The 19,774-nt window shown below is 39.6% G+C and overlaps 1 protein-coding gene across 8 annotated transcripts in view; it reads right to left on the reverse strand.

Moving 5' to 3' along the window:
• Positions 1-3,138: 3,138 nt before the first annotated feature.
• Positions 3,139-19,774, reverse strand: part of LOC128178611 (uncharacterized) — a 51,196-nt gene continuing 34,560 nt past the window's right edge. For all 8 annotated transcript variants that reach the window (XM_052845863.1, XM_052845860.1, XM_052845858.1 and 5 more), the window contains 5 exons: positions 16,160-19,710; positions 14,257-14,396; positions 5,099-11,099; positions 4,541-4,996; positions 3,139-4,425 (listed from right to left, as the gene is read on the reverse strand). In XM_052845863.1, coding sequence (XP_052701823.1) covers positions 4,702-4,996; positions 5,099-11,099; positions 14,257-14,396; positions 16,160-19,710 — 9,987 coding nt within the window. In that variant the 3' untranslated portion in view covers positions 3,139-4,425; positions 4,541-4,701. The remainder of the gene's footprint in view (positions 4,426-4,540; positions 4,997-5,098; positions 11,100-14,256; positions 14,397-16,159; positions 19,711-19,774) is intronic.

Here is a 19,774-nt window from a genome sequence, read left to right on the forward strand (position 1 = left end):
TTACCAGGCATTTCTGCAAAATACTAGAGTATGCAATTTCCCATATAATCTTCTTGAAAATACACTTGAATTGCTGATATAAAAATAAATAAATATACATGTACAGCACAACAAAATTCACTACATTGGAACTCTATCTCGGCCGGGGCGGAGCTTTGAACTCACGACCTCTGGAACGTATTCGCTGGTCTGACGACAATGGTATCATAAGCGATGCGCAGTTTGGGTTTAAGCCAGGTCATAGTACCACAGATGCCATTTTTGCACTTACTAGTTTAGTATCTTTATATTTGAAAAAGAAAAAGAAATTATATTGTTGTTTTGTTGATCACAGAAAAGCGTTTGATAGTGTGAATAGAAACAAGTTATTATACAAACTTGCTACAAATGGAGTCACGGGAAAGTTGTTAAGTATTATTAAGCATATTTATTGTGAGTTAAAATCATGTGTCAGATATAAGTCTGAACTGTCAAATTATTTTTCGTCAACAACTGGACTTATGCAAGGAGAGGCTTTGTCGCCTTTTCTTTTTTCATTATATATTAATGATTTTGAAATGGATTTTATTCGAAGTTGTTGTGAACCTGTTGACTTCAGAGACCTTTCGCTTTTTCTTTTAATGTATGCTGATGATACTGTGTTAATAGCTAATTCAAGGGAGAGTCTACAGGGTATGTTGAATCAATTGTATCAATTTAGTAATGATTGGAATATTGGTGTGAACACAGATAAAACAAAAATAGTTGTTTTTCGACATGCGGGTAGAATGTGTAAAAATGATTTTTGGACCTATGACCAAAAGCATGTTGAGGTTGTTAATTGTTTCAATTATTTAGGAATCAACTTGAATTTTAATGGGAATTTTAATGTTACACAGAAAACAATTGCAATGCAGGGTAGGAAATGTATGTTTGGTATTCTAAAACTATGTAATGAAACTTATTTAAATATTGAGACTAAATTAAGCATTTTTGACACCTATGTATCTAGCGTTCTTAACTATGGCTCCGAGATATGGGGTTTTCATTCTGGTGATGAAATAGAACGAGTTCACACAAATTTTTGTAAAAGAATTTTGAAAGTTAAAAAATGTACGTCAAACTTTATGGTTTATTCAGAGTTAGGTCGTCTACCTATGAGTATTATACGTAAATTGCGTATCATTAAGTATTGGTTGAAATTGATTAAAACAGAAAATTGTATATTACGCAATGTATATGAGGAAATGGTCTCACAGTTGATACCAAATACATGTACATGGTGTTTTAATGTCAGAGAATTATTAGTATCTCTGGGTATGCATGAAGTCTGGCTTTCACAAAATGTGGCTAACACTAATGTTTTCTTAAAAATTGTAAAGCAGAGGTTGTCTGATTTTTTTATTCAGGAAAGAGACGCATTTTTCGAGTCATCCTCTAAATGTTTATTGTACAAGTATCTGCCTGACACTTTTTCGTTACAATTTTATTTGAGTAAAAATATTCCGGAAAACCTTGTTGTCCTTTTAACAAAATATAGACTGTCATCGCATATGCTTTTGGTAGAGCAAGGCCGTTATAATGGAACTGTCAGATCGATGCGTATCTGTAAATATTGTAATTTAGGTGAAGTCGAGGATGAATTCCATTTCATACTTATCTGTCCATTTTATAAAAGTCTACGGGTATTGTATTTAAAAAAATATTACTGGTCTCGTCCTTCAATGTTTAAGTTAGTTCAACTCCTTGCCATTCATAATCGCAAACAATTGTGCCATCTCGCAATGTTTCTGCGTGAGGCAGGTAAAAAACGGGATGTCGGATAACTAGTACATCCAACTGATGTATTATTACTATCACTATTATTATTAATATTACTATTATTATCATTATTATCATTATTATAATCATTTGATTTATTGATTTATAGGGTCTCTCCTCCTATGAATGTACATGTATGAATAATATTTTTTTAGAATATTGTTTAACGTCAATAGCGAACTGTTTGATTTTGATTGGATAGAGTGTAGCATTATATATTTATAATTATGTACATATGTTTCAACAGCTTATAATTCATTTGAATTTAGCCAATAAACAATACAATACGCTTCTAACCACTCGGCCATCTAGACACATAACTATATCCAATTAAATTTTAATCATTTTTTAAAATGATTTTAAAATAATTATTGATATTTTTTTATTGGAACTCTTTATTACGAGGATACAAAAAAGATTCTCAAGGAACGTGTCGTCTGACCTTAAAGGAGTGTTTGAATGATATACGTGATTTTAAATTTTTCAGTGTCTTGAGTACAAGAGGCCCAGGGGCTACATCGCTCACCTGAGCAACAATTGCCTTAGCTCTGATCAAATTAGCATTACAGTATCAAAATCAAAATATCTTGACAATTAAGTACAGTAGATGTTGCTCAAAATAGTTTTAAAAATCTGCCAATTTCTATCCACATATTTTTATGGTAAATATCAAGCCCCTTTTGTTGTTGTAGCTGTAAGAAGATTTTTCTCAATTCCTATACAACCCCCTCCCCCACTTTATGGCCCCACTTTTTTCAAGGGAATCATGGTTTTGTCAAATTTTAATCTGCACAACCCATGCTTTTACACAATTTACTGCTTTTTGGACTCACACTTTCCCAGAATATTTTTAAAGATTTTCTCTAATATTTTTATGTAAAAATGCATCCCCCATTGTGGCCCCGCCCAAACCCCAGGGACCATGTTTTTAACAAACTTGACTCTACATTATCTGAGGATGCTTCCACTCCAAATTGAACTTTTCTTGCCTAATAGTTTGTGAGAAGAAGATTTTTAAAGATTTTCTCTATACATTTTAATGTAAAAATCCATCCCCCATTGTGGCCCCACACTACCCCCAGGGACCATGATATTAACAAACTTGAATCTACACTATCTGAGAATACTTCCACACAAGTTTAAGCTTTCCTGGCCAAATAGTTTTTAAAGAAGATTTTTGAAGATTTCTCTATACATTCTTTTGTAAAAATTCATCCCCCATTGTGGCCCCGCCCTACCCCTAGGGACCATGATTTGAAGCTTTCAGCTCAGGTGAGCTAAAAAAGTGGGTCAGGTTCTTATTGTTACTAAGAAAAATAAACAAACTAAAAAAGGAGATAAGCTTTTCATATCTTTTAATACTTTAAATCTATATTTTTTTCACACAAAATATTTGGGTGAAGTTTGTTTGATGGTGTCATGAGAATACATATAATATTTTGATAGAATCGTATATATACCCACTGCTCTCTACAGTTAAAGACTGAGAAAACATCCCACTAGGCTTATCAACAGAATTCTAAAACTTGCACACAGTACAACATATCAACGAACACTTTATAATAAAGAGAATGTGCACAATAATTCTCATGCAGAGAATGACATTATTATTAATTTTTTCTATGAGATTTCTTTTGTCATACTGGTATCTTGCACCAAAATAAACCAATCCAAAGTGTGATGTTTTTTAACCCAGTAAAATTGAAATACATTTTAAATAACAATATACATGCAGATGTAAATGGACACAAAAATGAAATCTTATTCCATAACAAATAATAATATTCTATCTTTGGAAGAAATGCTATTAAATTTTCACATTTCTATGTATGCCTGTAAATTTATTATTACATGCGTGAACAATAAATAATGAATAAAATGCCCTAGCAAAACTATTAATTACACATTGCATGAGACTTAAGGTTTGCATGGACGGCTTGCCGAGCTGCCTTAGACAGCCGAGACAGAGAAATAAATATGCTTGCCATGATTTTCAATATCATTTACATATAATTGATATGGAGCCTACAAAAAGAATTTCTCGCACACATAATTTGTATCACATTTAAAATCACATGGCCTCAAAAGGCTTTCAGAAAATTGGTTACAATTTTAATATACTATAAACTTAATGGAAAAGTTACCACAGAATAATTTGACTAGATACAAGATTTATGGAAGGAATCATCAGAGATAAAACAATTAAAAAATGTCTTGCTCTTATCTCTCAACACAATCTTACACTAACTTCTAAAACTTGTATATTTATAAAATAAACAAAAGATATTCACACACACGGAGATTCATAAATATCATAATTAAAGTGAATAATCAGAACCATAAAAACAGAGCCTGGGTATGATTATCAAAACATTCAAATATCAATCACATTTTGCATGTAAAAGCAAAATTAGAACCCCAATTAACAACATCTTTAACCTAACAGTACAGATAGCACCATTATATCCAAGTATCACAATATCACAATGCATCGTCCCTATCGGTATGCATACATTGAATCATAATTATGTTAAATAGAAAATCATTGAGAAATCTGAAGCTCCATTCCTTTTACAATTATCTTCTTTGTCTCCATCTAATATTCTGATAGTTTGGCTCCTTCAGCTAGAAAACAAATCAAAGTTATAAGCAAAACTGGATGAGGAAATTACTTTCGACTATCAACAAGAGATATAATAAAAGCTACAGCTTAATGCAAAGTTTACAAATTCACACCAACCTTTGTATTTAACAGCCTTGTTTGCTCATCCACACATCTTCAAACTATCCATGCAATCAAACAACGATATAAATTAAACAATGATATGAAACTGATAAAAGTCTTTGGCACCAATATAAATATCACAGATACGTCGCTTCCTCCATTGTTCCTGAGCCGTGTCACCGTCGAGTTGTGTGTCTGCGCTTCAGCTTTGCTTTGATATCCCTGGACTGAATGGGTCGTGTTCTGAGTGGATCGAATCCCTCAATGTCAGAAATCACTGACGCATGACTCTGAGGTCTGTAACGGGAAGTTAGGCCGCTGACTTCCGCATCGTAAAGTTCATAGCTTCCTGACAGCGTGCCAGACATACTGCGATGACTAGCATCCAGCAAGTCTGAGGCATAGTCACTGTATGAAGAATAGAGACGTCTTGGGGTGGAACTAAGGCGGTCTGCACTCAGGTGGGCCTCCCTAAAAATAAGAAACTCAAAGTTTACATTGTGATGAAAACAATAGAGCAGTTTTTACAAACCCTCCCTATTTCAAGAAAGAAATATATGCAAGAGACTGTACCTGACACTTGATGGTTTTTTGCTGTAGGAGTCCAGTATGTGTTGAGCCCTACGTATCTCCGACCGATTCTGGAGACGGATTTGTTCTATCTCATGTAACAGCTGTCGACTCTCGCTACCAGTGTAGTAGGTCCTGGTTTCTGGACTGTGGTCATAGGACTGTTCATTCATTGGTCTGTATCTAGGCTCTGGTGAAATGGACCCAGTGGACATCTGAGTGGGAGAGTTAAGAGTATTGCTTGGGGGTTTGGTGTCAGAGGACACGCTCCGGGGGGAATCTCTACCCTGTGGGGGAACCAGATAAGTGCTGTAGCCATAGTCCATGCAAGATGGTAGCTCGTCTGCCACGGAGAATGCTATTCTGGGAGAGTAGGCAAGATGTCTGTTATGGTACGAGTTTCTGGGAGAGAGGTGGTTGTCCCTGGGAGAGTACACTGAGTAGTAGTCATTGTCACAGGACTCTCGGTCGTAGAGTCTGTCCTGAGTGCTTGCTGACCGTGGGGAGAGGTAGTCGTGGTGAAGAAGTCGACTGGGATGGGAGCTGGTCCTGTGATGTAGAGGAGAACTGGACCTGCTCACTCTGCTCAAGAACTCTTTGTCCTCTGTGTGTTTGACCAGTTCTTTACGAAGACCGACAAGGTGGTCCTTGTGTTGTTTTGGAGTCATGTACTGAGATGAGGAATGGACAGATGAAGTAGGGCTAACACTTCGGGAGCCTCTGTCTGGCAGAGATTCATGCACAGAATTGTTTAGGTTATGGAGAGTTCTTGATCTTTGGTAGTTTTGAAGCTCTAACATCCTCTCAACTTTAAAAGCCTCTATTTCAGCATTCCTCCTCAACTTCAATACATCTCTGTTCCTTCCCTTGGTCCTTCCTCGCCCTGTACCTTGCTTTCTGGTCATTCTCTCCCGACAAATCTCAATGTCGGATTTGGACTGCTGAAGCTCATCCCTGTACATACTGAGGTACTCCCTGGTGATGTGTGGATGGTGGATAGTCCTTTGTCTTTCATCATCACTATCCCAGTGCTCATCTAGCGACTTCAGCAGGAGGTCTGTCTGGCCTATGCAGTAGTTCAGCTTGGCTTCCAACAGCTCCACAGTAAAACTAGCAGGTAGATAGTTCAAGGATAGTAGTTCAATGATCTGGACCCTCTCTTTATGAAGTTTATCCAGCTTCTGTTTGATCTGATCATTGTTGAAGTTTGTGATAGGCTGGGAGGAGTCTGACCCAGTAATAGCACTCAAATCAAGCTTCAAGTCCGACTGTCCATTCTGGTGGAAGTTCTGATGCCTACTGTCTGTGGTGTCTGAATCACCATTAACCATTGTGTGGGTGGAGGTCTCCCGGTTCAGATGCTGTAACCTTGACCTGAGAGGAACACTGATGTCATGTGATGGAATCTCTGTTTCTATGGTAACAGGTGAGGTAGGTGGAGTAATACATCCCTCATCGTCACTCAGGACATCCTCCACTGTCTCTGTATTATCAGACGATGTCAACTCACCATTTTGTTTAGTTGCTGTATTTTTAATTCCTTGCTCTTTAACTGGTGTATGAGAACTATCTTTGACTTTATAATCGTTATCTTGTAGTCTGTCTTGTTTAGTAGAATGAATGTTTATATCATGTGGGAAGCTCTGTTGTCTGTTAGCCTCTTTTGCTACAAACTCTTCATGAACTGGAGCCTTTGCCTCTTGTCTTAGTTTCTCTGTCATTCTTTTTCTGTTTTCGGCAGCTGCTCTGAACTTCTCCATCATTTTTTCATGCTCCTCTTTCAGTTTCTCCATCTCACTGTTGCTTGCATTCAGATTAGGATAGCTGTACTCAGATTCCAATTCTCTTTTGTCAGTAGCTGATACATCTGGCTTCTCTTTCTTTGGTTGATCTTTCTGCTTCTGAGAGCTTGCCTCTGAGTTATTCTGTTTCACAGGTGATGGCTCCCTGCTTAGTCTATCAAAAAAGTTCACTGTTTCTTTTACAGGCACCAGCTTCTTTGTGATGATATTTTCATCCCCTTCTGCTGTGTTTCCTGGAAGGATGTTAGTGGTCTCTGTTTCAGAAATTTCAAAGGCAGAGAAGCTGACATCAGTCTGTGTGCTCGAGTCCTCGAGGTTCTGGAGCGAGTCTGAAGTCTGAGTTGTGTCATCTCTGCTTGTAGCCAGGTCCTCAGATTTGCATCGATATTCCCCTGGAAATTTCTGTTGAAGGTTCTGAAGAAGTGCATTGTTTTCAATAACCATAGATGACATGTTCTGCCAGTTTTCTGTTTCCTTAGAGAGATGTAATTCTGGTGGTTTATTTCGTGACAAATCCTCTGTGCTTTTACCTCTATATGGGGAAACTAAAGATGGCAGGACTTTGTGACCTTTAGCCTGAGTACGTGGAGACTCCTCCACCTGATCAGCTCCCTCTTTATTCCTGGACTTCTCAGTGGAGCTGTGGTCTGTATGCTGATGAGTATCATGAGGGTGATCATGGGGGTGGGGGAATCTGGAGTACTGCATGTCCTCACAGACACCCTCTCCAACCCTGGGGGTGTCCAGCTCTGTGAGGGAGAAGTCACTGTCCCCAATCTCTGCTGAGGTACTGTCCCTGGCCTCAGACATATTCTGTGACTCCCTCTCGCTGGTCTCCACACAGGGAGGGAATATCCCCTCATTGTTGCTGGAGTCGTCAGCCACCTCTATCTTGGAGTTGACCTCTAACAAGCTGGCCGACCTCGACCTGTGAATCTTGTGCTTGCTCAGGCTCTGTTTTGGCAAGTTGTCTGATGACATGGAGCGAGTGGGAATGGGAAGAATATTCTCATCTATTCCAAATTTGTGTCTGAGTGGCTTGTCATCATCATCAATGTCTGTGTGACTCCTATGTCTTCTCCGGTAGGATTCCCTAACTTCAGCAGCATCTTCATTCTGTATGATGGAGTCTCTGTTAGAGCTTCTGTCATCTTCATCACTGTCATCACCAGAGTCCTCCAACACTTCATTGCTGCTGAGAATGTTGTACTCTGGTTGTTTGGATGTGAAGGACTTGAGCTGTTCCATGCTGTCTTTACTGTGGGATTGCCCCATAAATACAAACACAATGCTATCGTTAGAACTGTTGGCATTGTCTTCTTTTGTTTCCTCAAACTGATCCATGCATGTTTCAGACATAGACCTTCTGATCTCTTCATAATTTTCAGTCACTACATTTGACATTGATGGTGACTTTTCTTTTATATTTTTATATCGACGTCTATGCTCTTCGTCTGCTTCAATAATTTTTTGCTCCTCATCTGCTTCTTCTGTTTCTTGCTGTTCTGTTGCATCATATTCATCAATAAGGATTTCTCCAGGAGAAAGTGATCTATCGCTGTTTGTTTCCCCCCTCACATCAGAGTCAGATTCTTCAGAGGAAGAAGTCACTTCAATAGGAACCTTTGACCGCTGCTGACTCTGTTTGTTCATCAAATCACTCACTTCTTGATCAGATTTTTCTGTTTTTGACACATTTTCGTTTTTACCTCCCATTTTACCTTGATCTGAGCTCTCTTCATCATCAAACACATTTCCGGAGTCTTTGAATGGGGATTTCCTTGCACTTTTATTTTCGATCTCCAGGTTCTTTGCATCGAGGACCTCAGCTGGTACCTGTGGCGCCTCAGTCTGACTTGTCCTCACTTCCACTGGTGCTAGGCTTTCTGCACCAAATCTAAAGATTTTATCCGACTCGTACAATCTACTGCTTCTAGGAGAGACCGTTGTCGAGTCTCCATCAGTGTGATAATCAGAGCTAATAGCTGAATCACTAAGACTCCTAACTCTACGTTGAAGACTTGCAAGCTTTTGCTGAAGTTCTCGCTTCAATTCCCTGTGAAGATTGCCATCATCTTTTGTTTGCTTTTTGTTGGCTGTCTTAGGCTCTAAAGACTCTGTGTTAACAGTAACCATTTGTAAGTTCTTGAGTACAGCTTCTAATGGAAGTTTGTCAGTTTTCTCAGAATCTGCTCGAGGTTCAGTGGATATCTTGGCTTTCTCTGCCTCCTCCGGTCGAGGTGATTGCTGAGGCGTTGTGTAAGAGGAACTGGAGCTGGAGTGAACCTCATCACAGATTTCCTCCACAAAGTACTTCCTGTCAGGGTCGTATTCGTCAGAATGGTCAGCATCATCCCTTGTGCTGATAGGGTTCTCAATCAGGTTCCTAAGAATATCCATTGCACTGGAGGGTTGGACAGCAATGGAGGACATTTCTGAGGGAGGTGAGCTCTCAGTGCACCGGGTTCTACCCATTCTTCTGGGTGGGGGGCTGACTGCATGTAAATTCTGTCCTGCAGGTTGGATGCTTTCTAAACCCTCATGTTCTGGATGAAGGACTGTCTGCTCCCCAACAGGATTATACTCAGTTACCTTTGACCTTGGTGTTGATGTGCTCTTACTAGACAGTCTTCCTCCTGGAAGAGAATCCAAGTCATCCGCCGAGTCAGACATGAAGGATGTGTTTCCTCTTCTCCCATCACCGATCATAGTTCCATAATCAGAGGTGCAGTCCGACTCAGTGGGTGAAGTCAATGATTTTAGACCCCGAGGATCCTCTGATAACTGTACATTGAGTGGAGACCTCATCTCCTCCACATAACTGTTTCCATATTCATTCTGAGTCTGATTCTCCACATGATGTCCATCTTCATTGCTCACATTAGAGGATCCATGGTAGTTCCTTCCTGACACAATAACATGAGTGGGAGATTCTGTATCAGTTCGACTGAACACAACATTTTCATGGCTCACATGTTCATCATGGTTTTCTGTTCTCTGAGTGTCTGTGTTTGTCACACTGATGTTAATAGTTTCAGGAATTGTAGTGGAAAGAGTGGGTGAATTCAAACCGTAAGTTTTATATTCCACCTTGTTGACATTATAGAACACATTTGTTTCTTCTTCCTTCACAGTCACCTCGTATCTGACAGGTGACTGAATGGGTACAGCTCGACCACTTGGAGGACTATCCAGTATAAAACTTCCGTGATCAAAGAATCTGTCGGACGATGTTGGAGACTGAGGTGACACTGTCTCCGTCTCCAGTGAATAACAGTTATCCTCCTCTGACGAAACATCCGAATCCAGCGTACCACTAGCATAAGGAGGAGGAGAACTAGGGTCCACCGTTTCAGTGGACCAGACATCAGTGCAAGCCATCTCCAGTGTACTGGATGTTTTGTGTTTTCTTGGAGTTCTCCGGCCGGTCGGTGTGTTGAGCCCCCCTGATGCCCGAGCCTTCCTGGGAGAGGAAGAACTCTTGTCTGAGCTCCATACACTGACCGGGGAGATGTTGAGTTGGTGGATCCCTGGTCTTGGGGAGCGGAGTGAGGAATGAAGGGAAGACATGGGAGACATCAGAGGACTGTCTACAGAGGAAAGGTCTGTCTGCTGCTCACTGTCTCTGGTCTCTGAGGTGGCCCTTGATCCTGGCTTACCCACTGATCCATAGGAAGAGTCCACTGAGTTCATGTCACTTCTAAGTTTCTGTGGGCGCCGGGCAGTCCCATCCTGTGGTCTGTGATTGGTCGACATACTGGTTTCTAGATTATCTCCTGATGCGTTTTGCTCCTTGTCATCTAGCTCTTGTAACACCGAACAGTATTTCTCCACTTCCGAATTCAGACTGCCTTCTGATCCACTTTTAGGAATAGATTTCTCTGAATTTTCTGGACAATGTCTGCTGGAGCACTTTTCTCTATGATTTTCATTGTCACAATGTCCTATTCCATTATCACCATCTTCTGCTGCTACATCATGGGTATTTTCTCCATCAGATGACAGGTCTGGTTGACTTAGCTCCTCCCCTTTGCTGATGTCAGCTGTGTCTGAGTGCAGGCTCTCGCTCTCAGTGGTCAGCTGGTATTCCTCTGAGCTTTGACAATATGGACACTTCCCAGATTTCTTGTAGGGTTTTAGGTTGGCCCTTTTTCGTCGGCGGGATCCCGAGGTTGGTCTGGAGCAAGACTTAGACTGGGAACCTGAAACAGTAAAACAGATTTCAAACGTCTGTATTTTATAGTTATATACTGTAAAAGTAGTTAATTACGCTGGTGGTTAAGAATGCATTTTCTTTGTTAGAACATAATACATGGGTATTAAATACATGGATGTGTGATTTACCAGACTGAGTTTTGATTCTTTAATCATATGCGCATGGGTATTTTACACGGTTTTAAGCTTACCACATAACAAGAGTAAATTTTCCTATGCGTATATAACCACTTTTATAGTATAAGTGTCCTTGAATAGGTAACATTTTAAGGTCAAATTTACATAGTTCCTTGGTATATGAAATTTTACTCTACAACTTAAGCTTAATAATAATGTAGTCTATTTACACTTGTAATTCTATCTAATAAAATAAATCTAATTTGATTTAAATCATGGTACTATAGGTTTATCTTATAATCTTTGTTTAGCCCTTCTTAAAAGCCAATTATTTGAGATCCCCTTTCAGACACTTAACTTAGGCAAAACTTTATAAGATTCTTCAAAGAAAGTGACCTATACTATGTAAAGCCTTATCAGAATGTAAGCCTTCATTACGCAATGTTCTAATTAAAGGTCGAACATTACTGGGGGCTTTATGAAATTCTATCTAATTCCCACACTTGCTCCAGTCCTGGCAATTAGACAAAATTTCAAGCGGGGCAATACCTCTCCATTTAATTTCCAACACTTTTGTTTACTCTCCCTTTTCAGGTAAATAGAAAGAGAATGTGCTACTAATTTCTCAAAAGGAATCTTGCTTTTGACAGCCTGGCAAATAAAATCTACATCAAGTTTTCACAACTTATTCATTTTATCAAAGTGTGAATAAAAATTTAATTTACATTTTCCAACTTCATTAGGTTTTTGAAAATGATTTTGCATAAAACTGCCATGGTAAGAAACAACATTCTGTATCCAGACAATTGTGTCATCTTCTGTAGGAATTCCCAGTAAATCAAACGCTTATCTGTTCAATCCTTGATTCCATTATCATCCAAAGTTTAGTACACAACAACCCGAAACTCCTACCTTGAAAGCTCCAATGAAGCGAAACAACTGAAATAAAATCTATGCACAGAGAATTTTAAATCAACAGATCCAGAAAACGGTTCTAGCTTTTGGTTAGATAAGTTTAGGACGGAATTTGGTTATTTCCCTGGGACAGGAAACCATTGAAGTGAGGAGTTTATTTAGCTGATTATGGTGTATCTATGGCCCAGATCAGCAGATATTTACTCTGTATTGAAAACAGTATTACTACTATTCTAAATGGTCCTCTGAATAAAAACTTGACACATGTTTGCAAACACTTTGAAACCTTGGAGTACATGGAGAATGAGAGTTCCAAAATTTAGCAATTGTTTGACAGACCAATTACAGAAGCAATGCCAATTGTGCTCCTGTAACCCCCATTCACTGCCAATACACTCAGCCCTTTGATTCCATGTGAAGTCACAGACCACTTTTAAAACCTATAGGTTTGGTCTTAAGAGACATTATTTTGATCCAATCCAGATGTAGCAAAAAAAGACAAATGATCCCGGTTAAAGAACAATCTACCTGACATACCTCACCCTATGAATTAACACAACATTTCAACTGAAACCTGTTTTTTAAATAACAAATCCTGCTTGAAAAGGTTTGACATGTGAACATGCTCAAATATTGATTTTTTTTTTTCACTCGCATTCTTGCAATTACTTTTTTTTCTAATTCCAGACAGATTTTAAGTATGCAGGCTTCAAAAGACATCCATAATCTTTCAATCTAACCTTACGTGGCATATTACTTATGAAACCAACGATACAACAAAGATATCAAAAGAAAACAAAGGTGTTACAATACCTGACCAGGTCAATTAAAAAATTCCAGCCGAGATCCACTACGTACTCCCTGAATGAAACTGTTCTACTGAAAACAGGCCCGGCCAAAACTTTTAAAACCTGCTAAGTCCTACTGGCAGTCCGCCATGGTTAAAGTCCTTATACCCACTATTGATGTTTGAATCTGTATGACACCAAGCCTATTTTAATGCTTTATATACAGGGGATGTTATGAATGAAGGATCATGCATATTGATTGTGCTCTGATGGAACAATTAAGTGCACGCACACATCAATAATACAAAAAGCAGCTTACGAGTCCTACTCCAAATTCCTATATTTCTCGGTACATATTTCTCATTAAAAATTTACAAAAATGGGTACTAAAATCTATGGCATAAGCTAACGAACTGTGCAAATCCAGTTACTTTTACTATCAAGGGAATCAAGGACATTGTTTTTTCTCCAGCCTCTCAACAAATGCTGGTTTGCTGTGATCTGTTAAATAGATCTGTGAAGGCTTGAATCGAGGGTAGACTTTTGCGAGCAAGACTTAATCCACTTGTAGAACTTCATTTGATTGTTTCTGCTCTCTGGGGACACAAATTCTCTTCCTGTTGAGTGTCATATTGATCAGAAAGAAGCAACTTGAAATTCGGGAAAACACTGCAACTATCAAGCCCTTGCAAATCATTTACATGAGAAATGAGATGTAAAAGCAGCATTGTACAGCTTCTTCCTTTGATCGTAATAAATGTAACCTATAGCTAGACTGTATCATTTTGCCTTTTTTAAACTTGTTTATCCATCTACAATGTCTCAACTCCCCCATCCCCTACCAATCTACATATTCTTCCCCTTTCTTTCTCCTGTGTCTCCTAACGATGTCTTAACGTACAGAAGTCTTATTATAACATTTCTTTTCCCAGTTCCTTATCCTGTTTCTAATCTGTGCCTTTCTACAAAGGCTTGCCCCTTCTTCCCCCTGTATCTCCTTACCATGTTTTACCCTTTCTTTCCCCTATAAGTCTTCACAATCACTTGCCTCTTCTTTCCCTTTCTCTACAATGTCTTACCTGTTGGTTCTGCAGTTTCTTTGAAGTGACCAGTGTGGTCTGACTCCCCACTATCTCTCTATGTAGTACCCTTCTCTCCCCTGAATCTCTCTACAATGTCTTACCCTTCCTTTCCTTGCATCTCTCTACAATGTCTTACCCTTTCTTTCCCCTCTCAACAATAATATCTTACCTTTTCTTTCTCCTCTATATTTTCACATTGTTTTGTCCCTTTCTCTCCCCTCTAAGTCTCTACAACCTCATACCTGTGGGCTCTGCTGTTTCTGCAAGGTGATCGGTGCCATCCGACTCCCCACTCTCCAGGCGGCCATTTCTCTGGATCATGGCTCTCTGTCTGACCGCCCTCCTAGCAGACGACAGCTGAGGAGACACAGTGTAGGCTCCCCTAGAAAAGAACAGAACTGAACTTTACAACTGTTTAAGCCTCTCTTTCAGTGAATGGGGGAATTAACATGTAGGAATTACATGACTCCTGCTGATTTCCACAATAAAAATGAATAAAGATTTCCCCAGGCAATTGAAAATCTTGATTAAATGTCTAAACAAATCTTCTTTGAAAATAAAATATCTAACAAACTGGGCCATTTAATAATTATGCAATGTTTTTAAATTGAATTTTTCAAAGTATCACTTACAAAAAATTGTTCAAGTCATGAAAGCAAGAAATGTTTTTTCTTTGCAATATCTTGCACAAAACAGATAAATTGTTAAAAAACATAAGATAGAATTTAGTGATAAAACTCTTCAAAGGACATTTAATGATCTAATTATATTTTCACTGTTGGTTGCATTTTCTGACATATATTTGAAGCAACAAAACTCTCCATGACTTTAAGGCAGAGCTTTAAGGAAGAATATAAATTTTTTATTGCATATACCGTACCTAGAAAAGAGATAACAAATCAATATTTCTGAATCCTCAATTTCCCAAAATCTCATTAGACAACAAATAAGGGGATATAATTCTGTAAATTCTCAGGATGCCATGAGGTTTCTGTTGAATAGCCTGGAGATTTGCTGGCAGCTGTCATTTACTGATCAAACATCATGACCACACCGAAAACAAACTCCTCACACAAATTCCATCAAACGGCTCCTCTATCTTGCCAAAAAATCTCTTTCTCATTACAGTTGTAGATATTTAAATATCTCCCAAGTCCGAACCTGTTTGAATCAACGCAGACAGAAGGGCAGCGATAATGTCCAATACTTATTGGTTTTATCGATCAAAAAGGTGGACTTGATTAAAATATATTTACACCAATCTTTGTCAGTCTTGAATTGATATTTATCTCTTAATGAACAATTTAGTCCAATAGAAGTCTTGACAGAAAGAAAAAAAAAATAGGTGAAATTCGCTCATCAAAAAATTAAATTTAGGCTGGACACCTTTGAATGAATTGATCAGAAGATTTGTTACTGTACATGGGCAATAAAAATCTGTGACCAGAAACCAATAATGAAGTACAATACACAGGAGGAATTCGTGTGGTAGAATGTCAGTAAAACACCTCATAAACAGCGATGTTGACAAACACTCCACCTGAGGTGTTAGTTATTACCCGCTGAATTGAACTGTATTAGGAAATGTCACTGATACCTCACGCACCATGGCAGAAAGGTTTAAAAGAAGTGACTATCCATAAGAAATGTGAATAATGAATGAATACCTAACACATTCAGAATTCCAACACCCCACTGAAATGGCTTTCTGATATAATCTAAGCTTTTAGGTGTCAATTTGTCAAATTTCCAAACAGGGCCATTGTTATGTCAGTAAAATGCATGTAACAGATAAGGGTATGGGCATATTGAACCAAGAATTGTTACAGAAGGGAAATAACTCTTACAACCCTAAACTTCTTTGATATGCAATATTAACTTCTCACATATCACCAGCACATTTTACTATCAATAATTACTGGGTGTCTTTCTTCAGATGAAACTGTACTTTACTACTTCTATGCTATTAACTATGATTACTGATTTTTTAAATTAACGAGTATTCCTGGTCTTGTAATCCTTTGTTACCTATAGAACTCATGCTCAATACAAAGTTTCTAATACCTAGCACATACACTACAACATCCAGGTACAAAATAGAGGCACAGTATCCTGCATCTATCTAGCCACCAAACTGAAGCTTACCTAGCTGGGATTCCTATGTGACCCTCTAGGACTTCCTGTAACTCCTGCAGCTGCTCCTTCACTTCCTGTAGGCTGTCATTAGAACAGCTTTGGACATCTTCATGAGAACACAGGAGGGAGGGACTGGTACACACTCCTACTGTCTTGGATGGCTCGTCCTCCAAAATTGACTCATTAAGGAATGAACTGGCCCCATTTTCTGGTACTTTTGATTCAGTGACCAATGCTGCACCTTCCATAGCTTCTTGTTCAGCATTTTCTGGTTTAATGCCTTTCTCCATTGTCTCATCAGTGATTGGATAAAACAATGCCTCAGTCTGTATAGCTACACCAGTAACCATTGAAGTGTCCCTGGCTGATGGCTCTGTAATGTTCACTTGAGAGGCTCTATCCATGAGTTCTACTGAAGTACCATCACACGACTTGTCAGCTGTCTCTGAAGTTTTAAAGTCAGAGTCTGTATCAACTTGTGTTGGGACAGAAGCAATTTGACTTTTCTTTGGAGAATCTGATATGATGCCAGTTCCCTGACTATCTATAATAGAGCCTTCTTTCTGTGGTACTGGGTGAGAATGATCTGTTTCTGTCTGTGAAAAGCTTTTTGAGACTTTATCTTGGCTAGCTGATGGCTCTGTAATATTCACTTGAGAGGCTCTATCAGTGAGTTCTATTGGAGTACCATCACAAGACTTGTCAGCTGTCCCTGATGTTTTAAATTCTGAGTCTGTATCAACTTGTGTTGAGACAGAAGCAATTTGACTTTTCTTTGGAGAATCTGATACAACCCCAGTTCCCTGACTATCTTTAATAGAGCCTTCTTCCTGTGGTACAGGGTGAGGATGTTCTGTTTCTGTCTGTGGAGAGCTCTCTGAGACTTTATCTTGGCCCTCAATGTCCTGGCTTGTTTGTTTTTTAGGATATTCTGTAAGTGCATGAGTGTCCATCACTGTTGGTCCTGTGTCTGTGGAATGTGTACCTGCTGTGGTTTGTTCACTCTGTGTTAATGCCTCATTTGGTCCCACTTCCATGGAATAATCTGGGTTGGAATGAGAATCTTTATCTTGAGATGATGGGACTTCCAGGTCTCTTAGAGAGGTAGGAACTTTGTTCTCTGTAGATGATATGTCCTGTGGATTTGATATGTTTAAATTGGTTACAGTAGCACTTGTTTCAGATGAGGAAGAAGGAGCACAATGATAATCTAAAGGTGTAGCTGGCTGTGAATTATGCATTTCGTTTGTTTCTGAGGATGAAATATGAGCTTTAGTTTTATTTGTTTTGTGGTCTTCTTCAGATGGAGAAATATCCTGAGTCTGAACATCGTTCCTGGATAATGAGTCCACATTCTCCATGTTTATTGGATCACTGTCATTTAAACAGACGGCTTCTGTTGCATCTTTGGAACACTCAGTATACTGAGGAACATCATACTCATTAGTTCCAGCTGAAGTCACAGTTTCACTTTCCTGTTTTGTGAGAGGTGATTGATCACTCAGAGGAGGAATATTTTGCTCACTTCTCCCTGATGATGCAAGGTCATCAGGCATGTCAAGGCCATCACAAGAGGTCAAAAGTTCAGTTGAAGTACTGTCACTCTGAAACATCACACTTGTTTGTGAAGTCATGGTATCACTTTTCTGCGGATCGGATTCATCTAATGAATCATCCAAGCTGTCCTCATCATTAAGACCCTCCATTCTTTGTTCTGGACATTCTAGAGAGTCGATGGATTTATTGTCATCCAAAGAATCGGATGACAAAGAGACAGTGTCCGAGGAACCCTTCCCAGGCACATGACCACCAGGAAGTTGCGAGGTAGTCAGAATGTCCGATAGTTTGGCATTAATATCATTATCTTTATCTTTTCTGGCCACTTTCACTAGCACAGTCTGTGAGTTATCACTGTCTACATCATGGTCCCTCTTGGATCCAGGTGTCTGTAGTTCTGATGACTGTCCCTGGTCTCTCTGCCATGGCTGATCCTCTTCATCAGAGAGTGTCTCCACTCCTTCCATGAACACAACTTGCTCAGAATCATCCAATTCTGTCTCCACAACGGTGGATGGATCAGACACTGTTGATACTGTGGACCCTGTTTCAGAATACACACTGGGCTCTCGGCTAAGCCGATGCTCATCCAGACTGTCATATTCCTGAACATGAATTGTTGGCACAACCTTATTTTGAACACCATTTTCAGAATCAACATTACCCTCTCTTTGATATTCAACATCATCACTGGAAGTTGACCCTTGAATACCGTAAGGTACATCTGGAGGAAATGAACCACTCCAATTGAGGATATTTCCTCTTGCTTCCAAGTTTGTACTACCTGTTCTCTGCCATTCCATTTGTTCAAAGTCTTGAGTGTACTTGTCAAATGCCTCTGCTAGCTCCTCTCCCAAGGGCTCAGAATGTCGGCGGAACTCATCCCCGTCAACTTGAGGACGCTTCTTTCTCCTCTTTACCACCACTTGACTGGTGCTTTTCTGTTCTGGTTCTGCTGGCTCCGCCTCCTCAGCGATGGCCTCAGGTACATTGGCCAGGGAGGAAGCACTGGTAATGTGACGTAATCTGGGAACAAACTTTCGACTATCAGGATTCGGACTGAGTGACTTTTTATCAGAATCTCTCTTTCTAGCAGAAGGTGACAATTTTCTGTCACTAATATCGCCATGACTACCAGTAGGAGACTGTCTCCTGCCTCTGATTCCAGCTAAATCTCCCGCAGAGAGACTGCTTCTAGACAAAGCACCTTTTGTATTCCCAGAAGTATCCCTATCCACATTTGCAGTTTTTCCTGAATTTTTGGCAGTATTGGCACTTGTTTTCTCATCACTGGTTTTCCTATCTTTATCAGTTCTTTTGTTTTTCCTGCTCTGTTTATTTCCATCTAACTGCCTCTCTGGGGTCTGTCTGGGTGAAGGGGTTGTTCTTGGGGTAGATCTTGGAGAATCAGACTTTGCTCTGCCTGGGGAAACCCTTGATGATGTTCCTCGAGAGGGAGACTCCCGGGCAGGTGAGATAGGGGACCTTCTATCCCTGTTTCTTACACTTGAGTCATATGTAGCACCAGAACTCCTTGGCAAACTTCTTGATTTAGGTTGATATTTGAATTTTGGCTCTGGGGCTTTATACAGCCTGTCTGTAACAGTCTTGGCTGTTTTCACTAATTTTTCACTTTTGGCATTGAGTTTCCTTTGACTATTATCACTTCCCTCGTCTACACTAGAAGACAAGTCGACACTGGCCTCACTTCCTTCAAACAGAGAATTACTGGACTCCTCCATGGACCGATCAAACAGCATCGTCGAAAGTCTGTTAGAGCAGGAGGGAAGGTCTCCCTCACTGCCCCGGGGTAGAGCCATGAGGCTTGAGGTCCTGGTGGGGAATCCTCGGTCGGGAGGACTGAGGACAGTGAGGACCTCCTCACTGCAGGCAGAGCGTAGCGGGTGAGGCTGGTCCACTCCTACCATCAGAAGGTCCTGTTTCTCCTCAATGTACAGCTCTAGCTGCTCCTCGCGCTCCACCAGGTTGTCTATCTCCTTCATCTGTAACATAACATAAAAGGAAATTACAAACAATGCTACCTCTCTTGATTCTATAATCTGATCA

Source organism: Crassostrea angulata, chromosome 3, assembly GCF_025612915.1.
Source record: "Crassostrea angulata isolate pt1a10 chromosome 3, ASM2561291v2, whole genome shotgun sequence".
NCBI lineage: Eukaryota > Metazoa > Mollusca > Bivalvia > Ostreida > Ostreidae > Magallana > Magallana angulata.